At 38.0% G+C, this 12262-nt stretch overlaps 2 protein-coding genes and 2 long non-coding RNA genes across 5 annotated transcripts; 2 read left to right on the top strand and 2 right to left on the bottom strand.

Moving 5' to 3' along the window:
* The first annotated feature begins 687 nt into the window (after positions 1-687).
* LOC140841980 (uncharacterized) lies at positions 688-3313 on the top strand. The gene is made up of 5 exons (XR_012120295.1): positions 688-1282; positions 1441-1517; positions 2756-2870; positions 2971-3126; positions 3218-3313. It is a non-coding gene; the product is annotated as an uncharacterized lncRNA (long non-coding RNA).
* A 357-nt stretch (positions 3314-3670) lies between these two features.
* Positions 3671-5151, top strand: LOC140841979 (expansin-A13-like). Its single transcript, XM_073209752.1, has 2 exons — positions 3671-3748; positions 4156-5151. Exon 2 carries the CDS (start codon positions 4231-4233, stop codon positions 5032-5034), a length of 804 nt encoding a protein of 267 aa, XP_073065853.1. The 5' UTR covers positions 3671-3748; positions 4156-4230; the 3' UTR covers positions 5035-5151.
* Positions 5152-5385: 234 nt separating this feature from the next.
* Positions 5386-9756, bottom strand: LOC140841982 (serine hydroxymethyltransferase 6-like). 2 transcript variants are annotated; one of them, XR_012120296.1, is made up of 5 exons: positions 8378-9657; positions 7034-7439; positions 6084-6185; positions 5616-5975; positions 5386-5504 (listed from the first exon to the last, which is right to left on the bottom strand). XR_012120296.1 is itself a non-coding variant. In XM_073209755.1 (5 exons), the coding sequence occupies exons 2-5, from the start codon at positions 9452-9454 to the stop codon at positions 5752-5754; spliced, it is 1809 nt and encodes a 602-aa protein (XP_073065856.1). In that variant the 5' UTR covers positions 9455-9497; positions 9685-9756; the 3' UTR covers positions 5386-5751. The 2 variants fall into 2 exon arrangements, 1 of the variants encoding a protein (XP_073065856.1); XM_073209755.1 differs by adding an exon at positions 9685-9756 and having other exon boundaries at positions 5386-5975; positions 8378-9497.
* Positions 9757-10118: 362 nt separating this feature from the next.
* Positions 10119-11226, bottom strand: LOC140841984 (uncharacterized). The gene is made up of 2 exons (XR_012120297.1): positions 11105-11226; positions 10119-10979 (listed from the first exon to the last, which is right to left on the bottom strand). It is a non-coding gene; the product is annotated as an uncharacterized lncRNA (long non-coding RNA).
* Between the last annotated feature and the right edge of the window lie 1036 nt (positions 11227-12262).

A 12262-nucleotide genomic window follows, 5' to 3' on the forward strand; every position in this document is an offset into this window, starting at 1 on the left:
AATCAAGTCATAACTTTTATATGTTAGATGACCAAAATGGGAAAATCGAAGATATAAAGACAAAATAGTTATTTTAAATGGGCCGTTTGAATCGGGCTTGAGGCCCAATATACGCATACACAAACAAACAGGGAGAGATCGAGGCGCGAATCTCTTTCATGTGGGAAAAAATGTCGATATTTGAATATCCGAGCCTCTCTCGCCGCGAAATCAGCGCAGTTCTGCCCGAAAACCAAATCGCCGCCGTATCCGAGGCCGACCTACTCCACCCCGACCCAGAATTCATCTGCAATGTCTCTACTGTTAGCATACGCTAAATCTTAATCTTGATAAATTCTCTTTTTTTATTTGGAGTGTATTTTTCTACTATTTACTTTGAGAATGTTTTTTTATTTTACTGGTAGATTGTTGGTACTGAGGAATTGAAGGTTTATTTTGTGTTTAGAAATGCTTCCATTTAAATTTGTCCGGATTTTTATCCATTTCAGTTTCCACCAATCCAATTTGGTGAATCCGAACCCATTATTAGGACAAGAGATTGTTTTGTACGAGCAAATTAAGTCTAATGTCTTTGGGTTTTTATATTTTTCGCCATATTCAAATTCACAGGGATGAAAATGGGCAGATGGAGTTTGGTGTTCTTGAGCAGTTGGAAAATCCGGAGACCCATGTGAATTCGATTCAGCTCATGAATTTGTATAGCCAGATTCGAGAGCTTTTGGCTGCCATCAGTTGCCCCAAATCTTTCATGCCCAAGGACTTGTTAAAAACAGAGCCTGATCGCACTGAACACTTTCTCAGTGCCCTTCTCAATTTTTATCTCTTTAGGTGACAAAAGAAATCTAGGTTCTTAGACCGGTGCTTTTTTAAAAAAAACATTGACAATTTTCTAGTTTCTCATTTTACTGTTTGTGATGCAGAGAGACAAAGTTAAATCAATTGAACTCTATTGGAAATGACTTTAATCTTTTTGAAGAGCGTAAACTAGCTGCTGAAGCAAGAATTTCTGTGGTACATGAGTAGCATGTATCTCGCCTTCCTTCTTTGTTTGGCGTGGTTTTTGATTATTCCCATTTGAATTCTTTCTTGATATTCAACATTAGTTGAACTCGGAGATATCAGAATGTGAGGAGTCTAGACAAAAGGAGTTGCCACTTGTTCAAGAAGTAAACACTAAAGTTAATGAATTGCGTCTGACTGTTTCAAGCCTTAACACTCACCAAGGTCCTTGAAGGCTTCTACTAAAAAATTGAAGGATAAGGCCAAGGAAAGTGATGAGAAGGTTTGACTGTTCATGCAATGTTTATCTTTCTTTTTTGGAAGTTATAAATTCATGCTAATATTTTGGTTGTTTGATGCGAATTTTCGTTTTCTTCAAAATGCATAAATTATATGCACGCTTAGTGTGATTTTGACTTTTTTGACAGATCTCTAATGCAGAATTTGCATTGGTTCAAAGTGTCCAAGAAAATGCAAATTTACGATCTAAAATAGTCCAGTCACCAGACAAGCTTCAGGTATGAACACTGTTTTTCCTGACGTTTAAATATGTGGAGTTTTGCAGCAAGATGCAAGGAACACATATGATTTCTGAACGATGTTACTTCAACCTACTTGTGAGCATGTACTGCATTTTGCTTGAAATTTTTATCTGGTCTGTGTTCATTCCTTGACAAAAATAATCCGGGCAAAACACTTAAGTGGATCCTTCCTGTAGGAGAGTGGAGAAGCTATACTTAGCCTATGCAATACAGGATGAGGTTGGCAAAGACCCAGCCACTCCCTTGAAAATCATTTCTCTCTGGCACAAATGATGCTTGAAAGGCATAGAGAACCGATAGTGGTGCTACCATTTTCTGTGTTGTGAATTGTGTCTTTAATCTTTATCTGTATTATCTTATCATTAACTGTGCATACTCAGAGATCCTCACTCCAGATGATATTAAGCAAAACAGAATGATGATAAGTGGTGTGGAAATGGATAATCTATGGACATCATGCATTGCAAGATTCAACATGATAGCAATGTACTGGTTTTTTCCTAGGCATTATAATCTGTTGTGGCCTTAAGGTGTTGCCATATGGCCTTATAGAGTTCTGACATGTTTTTCTTGTGCCATGTTAGTATTAACCTATTTTTGGAAACTTTCTTTTTATGGTCATGCTTTCCTCTTGAATCATGGATACTTTGAATAAAACCTGTTGCTTGTGATTGAGCTGGACTGGCCCGGATGTAATCATTCCTTATGCTGATATTTAAGCTCTCATCTTCTATATATGTACATTAATCATTTTATTGAAGACCTTCAACATAAAACAATTTCGAAGATATTGCCTACATGAAAATTATTTGTGCATTTCGCTCATCTTAATTTGACTTCATTATCTTTATTTTATCACTAGCATTTCTTTAATTGACAGAGGGCTTTAGAGGAGAAAAAAATATTAAAATTGAAACAAAAGATGCTGAAAGAGCAACGATTCAATTGTATCGGGATAAGATGACTACAGTTGAGGCTTATTCGAAGGTATTCTACTTTTTAATTTAAATCACAAATGTGGCTTTATAGTTGTATGCATGTTCTCTTGCTGGTATTTATAAATTGTTACTTCATGAATTTCGCTCTTAATGGATGAGAATCATAGGATAAGTCATAAGAGTCATAAGACCAAAAACCTTTCCTTGCCACAGGACAAATGCAAGCTCTTATTTTGATGTGAAATTTTTAGCCTGTGCTATCGTGACCTTCAACAGGTGAACTCTGGTAAGACAGTTGAGAAAGATGTGAAGGTTCTCAAAAGTAAGCTTAGCGATGATGGAGTGTTAAATAAGTCGCTTGAGGCCAAACTTGTTGAATTGCAAGCAAAAGGTAGCAATAGTTTCGCTAATTTGAATTGTTTTTTAAAGCTCTAATTTGAATTGTTGTGTTCTGTACTTCGTGTGGTTTCTAAGTAGAATTTTTTTTCCAGTGGGCCAGTCGAAAGAAAATAAAAGGCAGCTTGAGAAGGAGAGCTCTTAACCATGAGGAGGTTATAAAAGAATTAAATAATGTTAAGTTGGAAGTAGAATCAAACAGACGTGCTTTGGAATCAAGGCAAAGACAAGTAGAGTTCATGGTTGCCGAGGTATCAGTAATGTTTTATTTTCTAGGTCAGGTAGTATACTGATGAAGTGATTCTGAGTCTTAATGCTTAATTTCCCCGGAGTTTTTTTCAGGCGGATGCTATAGTTTCAAAGATCAGTTCTGTTATGGAGGATGATGGGACTAAAATGCATGAATTAAGCCATAAGTATGATGAAATTTTAACCGAGGTACTCGATACTCGCTTGTTTAAACAGATGCAACTGTATTTTATATATTTCTGCTGCTTTTGTTTCTGGGAAAAGATTACACGAAATGATACGCCACGTCGTTTCATAAACAAGTGTTGTTGCAACCATGTTTTAAATCCATCTGCTGTCAATGCAGCACATAACTAAACACTTGTTGATATTGACCGGGCTACTCTACCCTACATCACCTGACACAACATTGTTTCATAGCTTGATTAATAAAAGTGCTGGACACATTTGTATTGGACTGCCTGAGGATTCTTAATTAAAATCTTATTACCACTTCTATTTTTCCACATATAACTTCCTAATACACTATTGTAATTCTCTGTGCAGTTCTATCGTTGCTCGAAATTGCTAAGCGACTTGCTGCCTGCCCCTGAATGAATAGATGCTGCGGTAGTTTCTTCAATGGTATCTTGTATTTTTACTGAAGCTTATTCTTAGTTAAACTTCTTGTTGTGTTTCTGCTGGCCAATATCGTAAGAATTTGTGTCACAACCAACTTTCAACTTCTTAGTTCATCCTAACATAGAATCATTTCAAATCACTTTCAATTATTTTCTTAAATCAAATGCAAATGGTTTATAATTTTATTTGTTTATTATTTTTTGAATGGTTTAATGTGCATCCAAACGCAACAGAAGTGGTGGAGACGATAAAAGTACGTGGGAAAAAAGTTAAGACATGAGGTGGATTAGTCCATGTAAATACGAATAAAATAATTTTAATGAAGGAGACCGGCAATCATTTAATCCTCAATCATTCACGATTTAGTGCGAGCGAAGTATTTAAGACTCATCCATTTACTCTCTCTACAGCACTGAGCAAGCTTGCTGCTTTACTTCGAGTGCTGCAACTTTCCTAACCACCGCATTCCGCCGCAACGGTTCAAAATGTCAGTTCACCGCTGCCGCCGCCTCCTCCTCCTCCTCACACTCCCTTTATTATTACTACTGCACACTAAGCTAGTAGATTCCCACTACTTCCCCTCCACCCCCTCATCCGCTCAACTGTCCGAGTGGAAGTCCGCTCACGCCACCTACTACGCTTCCGAAGATCCCCAGGACACTGTCGGAGGAGCATGTGGATTTGGAGATTTGGACAAAAACGGCTACGGCAAAGCCACCGCTGCCCTCAGCACTGTCCTCTTCGAAAAGGGTCAGATCTGCGGCGCTTGCTTCGAGCTCCGCTGCGTGGAGGACCTCCGCTGGTGCATACCCGGCACGTCCATAATCGTCACGGCCACCAATTTCTGTGCCCCCAACTACGGCTTCGACGCCGACGGCGGCGGCAAATGCAACCCCCCGAATGCCCATTTCGTCCTCCCCATCGAGGCCTTCGAGAAGATCGCAATATGGAAGGCTTCGAACATGCCCGTTCAGTACCGCAGAATCGGATGCAGGAAGGAAGGAGGGATGAGATTCACGATAGGCGGCGCCGGAATATTCTTGTCGGTGCTGATAAGAAACGTCGCCGGCGGAGGCGACGTGGCAGCGGTGAAAATAAAGGGCTCGAGAACTGGGTGGCTTCCGATGGGGAGAAATTGGGGGCAGAATTGGCATGTAAATGCGGATTTGAAGAATCAGCCTCTTTCTTTCGAGATTACGAGCGGTGGTGGAATCACAATCACATCTTACATTGTAGCTCCCAAGAATTGGGAATTTGGGCAATCTTTTGAAGGCAAGCAGTTCGATTAATTGCTTTTGGGTTGTACTATGTTTTCCTAATGTCAGCTTCTACCCAAGGCAAACAGTTTTTTTTCCCAGAAGCATACTTAATATACAAAATTCGTAAAGATAAATATAATCTCGTAGTTACCATCAAAACAAAAGCTTCTTGAGTCGCAATTCGAAAATTTTTTCCTTTGAAGAAATTGTTTATGTTGACGTTTGAAGTATTTATTACATTCGATTTTAAGTGGCATGACTGTAGTTCATAATTTATTTTAATAAAAAATGAAAATAATGACCCTCCCCATTTCGTTTTCTTGCTTTTCTTTCAAACATTCAGGACTAGTTCCTTTCAATAATAAGGTCTTGCACCCATCGTTAACTCTTTCAACGATTTGTTTACTTTAAATCTCGTAAAGAACGTCGATAAATTAGAGTACAAATTACGACTTTGCAACAACACCATGTTGGACGATGATTCCGATATCGATATACACCTGCGCAAACATGAAAATGAACCGAGTGTGAGCCCAACATATTTAAAACACCCTTTGTAACAAATCTGCAAGAAAGAATAGCCAAGATTTGGATTGGCATGATTGGACTACCCCAACTTTCTAGCTCACGTGAACAAGAAAATCGCCTCTTGCCACGGACAAGTTTGAAGCACAATCCATACACCTCGCAGGCCCTGATAAACTACTTGGTAAGACGAGAATCAATCTTCACTGTAATGTGACCAGATTATTCATCAAAGCCTGGCATTGCAAACTGGGAGGCAAAATTTTCGACTCTTGCTCGAAGCTCGATTATCTCTTTGTTGTTCCCAAGACCCTTCAGAAAATGTTTCGGTAGTTTCCCGTGTTCCCTATGCACTGAACTAGCAATCTGTGCAGCAGTTATGAGATATTCAGCCATTGTCTCAAAATCAGCCTCGAGACAGCCTCTTGATGTCATTGCAGGAGTACCTGTGGGAAAAAACATGAAAACTTCCGTTACGGCAACAAATAATGACGGCGCATAACACATTACAGAAATGTGCTCGAGTTGTTCATTTCAAAAAGATAATAACTTACCGATTCTTACACCTCCAGGGGTAATGTTGCCATTATCATCAAAAATGGTTACTTTGTTGAGTGTAATGTGACACAACTCACACACATTCTCAAAAATTTTCCCTACACGGCACAGAGTTTAGAGAAGATAAATACATGGCCTACGGAGAAAACATCAGCAGAAGAAGGTACCCATAGACAAAAGCAAGCTAGCACCAATTCAGCACACATATAACAACACAGAGCAAGTGCTTGGATAATTCTGTATTATGTTAGCAAATAAACATTATCATTCAGGTAAAAAAATTATAGTTCAAAAGTTCCATATTTTCTTACAAAACATCAAATTAAAACCCTACACCAAGAAAGAATTCTATCAGTCGAGCAGAGAAGAAAGACCAAGACTAAAGAAAAGATAAAAGGTCGCCGAACCCTGAGAATGCTGACCAAAGTATATTCATGACACACAAAAAACATTTATTATTCTATATCAACTAGCCAAACATTAATGGAAATTTACTTCTAAATTTAAATTTAATCAAAGAAAGCTCCTTTCCAGTAACAGAAAAAAACTAGCCCAGTTTGAGTAGAAAAATAGGTCAGGATATGGAACTGAGGCACTCTACAGCTGATTGTATCATCCACAATATCCAAACATCAAACTAACAGAAGCAAAGAAAATATAGTTGACTATCTTATTATTTGCAGGATAAAAAAAAGAAATCGATCTCTTTCCTCAATGAAAAGTTGGAGCACTTTAAAGAAGTCTTCTAGATAAAAACTGTTAATATGCACTTTGCAAAACCAAAACAATTTTCACAGCTCGTGCCAGAACTTGAGTTCAACACATATAACGAGGTATAATCTTGAACATGATAAAACAATGAAATCAAAAATTCAGTAGCTAAGGAAAATGCTTTTAAAAAATAAATATGGAAAATTGGTGGGACTTGTTCTGGGGAAAAACATGCCTGTCAATCCAAAATTTCTCAGATCCCAAAGCAACAAATGATTATCTGTGCCTCCAGTGACAAGCCTACAGTTTCTCTTCGATAAAGCTGCGGCCAAAGCCTGAGCATTTTTCTTGACTTGTAGCATATACATCTTGTATTCAGTCGTAGCCACTTGTTTCAATGCTATTGCAAGTGCAGCAATGTGATTATTGTGTGGTCCACCTTGCAGTGCTGGGAAAACAGCAAAGTTTATCTTTTCTTCAAAATCATATCTATCACTACCATCACCTTGATTTAAAAGCATCCCTCTCTTCCTCTGCTTTGGCCCCTTCCTATAAAAAATAATCCCTCCCCTAGGGCCACGGAGACTTTTATGGGTAGTTGAGGTGACAATATCACAATATTCAAAAGGACTTGCACATTCCTGCATGTAGAAACTCGTGTAATTAGATAAATACAAGAAGCCTATTTATACAAAATGCGTAAAACTCTGACCCAAAAGAGGAGTTACAGCACCCAAAACAGGAAGGACAGCATAGTCCGTAGTAACCATGTTATATAAATTCACACAATACTGATTTCTGAATCGGCAAAAAAAACAAATAGTATATGGTGCCACATGGTTCGGTTCTGTGAGCGCAATATCAGATTTTAATGTTAGAAATCAAAATAAAAATCACCAAGAAACTTGTGTTCTGCGGATTTCTTAAATCCAGCTAAACACAAAACAATTTGTTTCTCCAAGTTAGAATGTGAACCAACCAATTTCATCCAATAGTGCAGCTAACTGCAACAAAACACTGCTTCAATAGGCAGTACATCATGGTTTGTATTTGATGCCTTACTAGTTCAAGGACATTCAAGGTCAGGCTACTTATTCATAACTACAAATTGCATACCCACTAACATTAGCAAGAACAAATTCTTTAAGCTGGAATCCAGCAAGAATCGAATGAACAATTCAACATAAATAAGGCATCAAAATCGGTAGGTTATGATACGAGAGCAGGAAACGCCACCATGATCAACCTTTGGTAATAACAATAAAAAATAATACAAATTACAAATCAAAGGAACACCTTAGAAAATAAATGATAAAAAGTGCAATACACTGAGGATGGCATAGTGAGCGTAATGAAATTTTTGGTAGTAAGCTAGGTTCCAATTCTAAAATTACAATCCTAGCAGGCATTCATTCTCTCTCACCCCAGACCTTGCAAAACTACAAAACACCGACTGTGGGAAGCGTAATCAATTCAAGACATGCTTTTTTAAATCAAATGGGAATACATAGCAAAACAAAGCAGACCAATAAAAAAGTTTACAAAGACGTCAGCCCATACAAATCATAAAACATTTCACCTTAGAAGCAATAAGACCGCTAATCTGAGCCATATCACACAACAAAACTGCACCACATTTTTCTGCAATTTGTTTAAACCTTGCATAATCCCACTCACGAGGATATGAACTCCCACCACAAATCAATATCTTTGGGCGGAAATCAAGTGCCTTCTCCTCGAGCTTTTCGTAATCTATATACCCTGTTTGGGGATTAACCTTGTATGGCAAGCTCTCAAAAAATATAGACGCCCCTGAGACCTTTCTCCCATTTGGTAAATAATATCCATGGCTTGTGTTACCTCCGGATGGAGTGTCCAACCCCATTATCCTATCACCAGGGAACAAAAGACCCGTAAAAACTGCAAAATTTGCTGATGTACACGAATAAGGCTGTACATTCACACCCCAATTTTCAGAATCAAGCCCAAAAGCATACAAAGCACGCTCGCGACAAAGTGTTTCAATCTCATCAATGTACTGATTTCCACCATAGTATCGAGCCCCTGGCATCCCCTCTGAATATTTATTAGTTAAATGGCTTCCCAATGCCTCCATTACTGCTTTACACACAAAATTCTCCGAAGCAATCAATTCGATCCCTCTATACTGCCTTTGCTTCTCCTTTTCCATGATTCCAAAAACATCAGGGTCTGCATCTTGCAATCTCTGATTTCCCCACGCTTTGACCATCTTCCTACGCGATTCCATATCTGGAGAAGAAACTATAAATACCTTTGTGAAGGAAGATGGAACCGAAGACCCGGAATCGCAGTCGCGTCTTCGCTTCAAACACAGAGAATGGCCCAAAATCCGAAACTCCTCTGCGTCGTTTTCTCCTGCATCAGTCCGTCTACCTTTAATTTCATTGGAATTAATATCCAAATCATGATGATGGTTCGCCGTCTCCTGGTCCATCAGTTGGAGTGGAACCGAGGGCACGGGATGTAAAGGGTCTTTAACTCTCGATTCGATCTGGAACGAAATCGAGTCGTCGGCGATTTTCGAACCCCGAGCACTTTCAACCACCTTCGACCCATGAGATGAAAACCCTAGAGAAAGCCCCTTGGTCGTGGTTGGCAGCAAGGTTGAATCCATAAAAAAACGGAGCTGTAAAATCAATCAAAGCTCCAAAAAGAACCTAAAACAACCAACAGCGTCAGCAGCAGCGACAATAACAAGAACAGCAGCGGAAGCAAAATCGAGGTGCGTCGAAGGAGCGTGATAATCCCATCCAAATCTAATCTAATAACTCCAAGAATTGGATTGGGATAAGACGAAACAAGAAATTAAATGAATTTTGAGGAGACACGGGGGAGAGGATGAACCTGGACAAGACGAGTAAATTCAGGCTAGCATAGAATTCAAGGTTGATTTCATCCTAGCAGGATTATTACCACCTAATCAAGAGTTCAAATTTAGTAATATATATATAAAGGGTTCGTTAATTTTTTTAAAATCACGTATCTATCCAAATCACGTGGAGTAAATATCGACTCAACCGAATTTAAGAGCTGTGATTCCATCAAGCTTTTTCCTAAATCATGTTAAGCAAGCAAACGCGTGTTAGGCTTTCGAATGGATTTTCCAAGTATCATTGAAAATTTTATTCGCAAATTTAAAAACACTACAATATCTGTCCAAACATATATAAAACTATAAAAACACTTTAAATAAAAAAAAACTTTTAAGAAAAAAGCTACTAAATCCAAATTGACTAAACTAGGAAAACACTAGGGGGGACTATTTTTTTTTTTTAAAAAAAAAAACTTTTGATCATGGCTAAAAATTAAAGTGCTCCTGATATGGGTCAAATATAGAGACAGTTACAAGTCCGCGCACCCGAGAAACAAGCGACTCGGACTAAATATGCCCAATTTGTAGCACAGCCAGATGTCTCGAACGACACCTGTGCACTACAAAAATCTCAACGAAAAGTTGAGTACCAAAAAACATATTCGTACCAATGTGAAACGCACTTTGAATCCCGAATCCTCCAGCATATAATGCGAGACTTTTACATGATAATCTAAACAAAGAATCCTACTCATGTGCACATGTAAAGAAACTTAAAGCACGACATTAGGCATTTATGCGCAGCTCCACATACATATGAACAGAGTTGTGAGTTGTGACATTCACAATAAGATGTCTCTGTTTCATGAGTCATGAACATCGTATATGGAAGCAAACTCAATCATTTATCTCGCGAAAATTTTAAAGATCTAAGACTCAAACATGTGTAATAAGTGGCATACAAGTGTCAAATGGACTCTCATTCATTCCAAGAAGTCACAAATAAGTGGCTGGCATAATAGCAAGTAATTTCAATTAAATAACTTTCAGGCATTCACTCTAAAAGGATGTATGACATGCTTATGCTGTATAGATCGTGTGTATATTTACCTTTTATGTGCCCAAACATCGATCCAATATCCAATATTCGTAAGTTCGTCCCTAACAGCGCCAGCGCCTATCTTGGAATGAAGTGAAGTGTGCATGAGAAGGGAAACTCAACATACCAGTGGGAATGAACTCATACAACACAATCGACAGAAGTTGATGCAAAAATCTTGATTCAGTTCTAGTTACTCAGCTAAGTTTGAACAATAATGTAGATTTCCTGCAGTATACATATAAATGTAATTGCACTTCTAAAAACAGAATTTTGAATTAAATAGTTATATTTGAAGAAGCTTCAACTATTGGACTTGTTTTGGTATTATTTAAGTATGAAAACACGGGTACCTGATGCAAACATTCATTTGAAGACAAGCATGGAAGAAGTAATTTTTTTTAACTGTTCCCAGTAAATAAGCTCACCCCAAGAAGACGTATTACGGAGAAATGCATCTCACGCCATTGGAAGCTGTCAATAATCTGCTCGTAAGTAGCAGTAAAGCTAATACTTTATGCAAAACAAAAGGTAACATCAATTTTCCAGCATGTGTTACTATGGGTTCCAAGTTTGACAACAAAACATCATAAAACCATATATGTGCACAACAAATTTTTTTACTTTGCCGGATAATAAAGAATGGATCATGCATAAGACATTATAAATAGATGGCATGCATTCTATGTTACTTAGAAAACAGGGAAGGGAGTAGAAGAGGCAATCAAAAGGCAATAGAGTATAGATTCCTATATGTCCTGACAAAAATGTAAACATAATTATGCGAAACTTCACTAAACAACCCAAAAAAATATCATTGTGATAAGTATTGAACTTCTAAAAGATGAAAATTTTGTACTTATCTCCATAAATGTTGATAGGTCGTGTTGTAGCCTTTTTCCAGTGACAAGCATGGAGCTTAAGAAAGAAGACGAAGAACACAAGAATGAAAAAAAAGATAACTTAGCAGAAAATGTAAGAGCGGATATGTGACTCGATCCTACCTGGAAAAGGCCTTGCATTCCACCAATGGAACTTTGCCACCTCCCAAAGGGAAAAAACCTATATTTTGATTTTCACTACCGCAGTATACATTTTGGCCCCATTCAAATTCCTCCTACGTTGTGTCCATCTCATATGAAGCATATTCACAAGAAACAGTGAATAAAATCTTCAGAGCACAGAAACGAAGTGCGACAGCAAAATCATCCCCTGGCCCTGCTTGATGCTTTCTACTTAACAAATATATTTTTCCGCAAATTTCCAAAATGGAAACACTATGTTAGGACGTAGGAGGCAGCTTTTGACGTGAAAATGGGCATACTGGCATGGAAAAATTCCAGATATCCCTCTGCAACAAACCATTATATCTTAACTTTACTATAAACCTATAAACATATATAATCAAAATACTAAGTTCACTTCTCATCTAATACATTAACTCAAGAATAGGAGGCCACCCATAGACACAAAACAGAGAAAAAATACCAAAAATCCTCAAAAGTATAAAG

Source organism: Primulina eburnea, chromosome 9 (assembly GCF_022965805.1).
Source record: "Primulina eburnea isolate SZY01 chromosome 9, ASM2296580v1, whole genome shotgun sequence".
Lineage (NCBI taxonomy): Eukaryota > Viridiplantae > Streptophyta > Magnoliopsida > Lamiales > Gesneriaceae > Primulina > Primulina eburnea.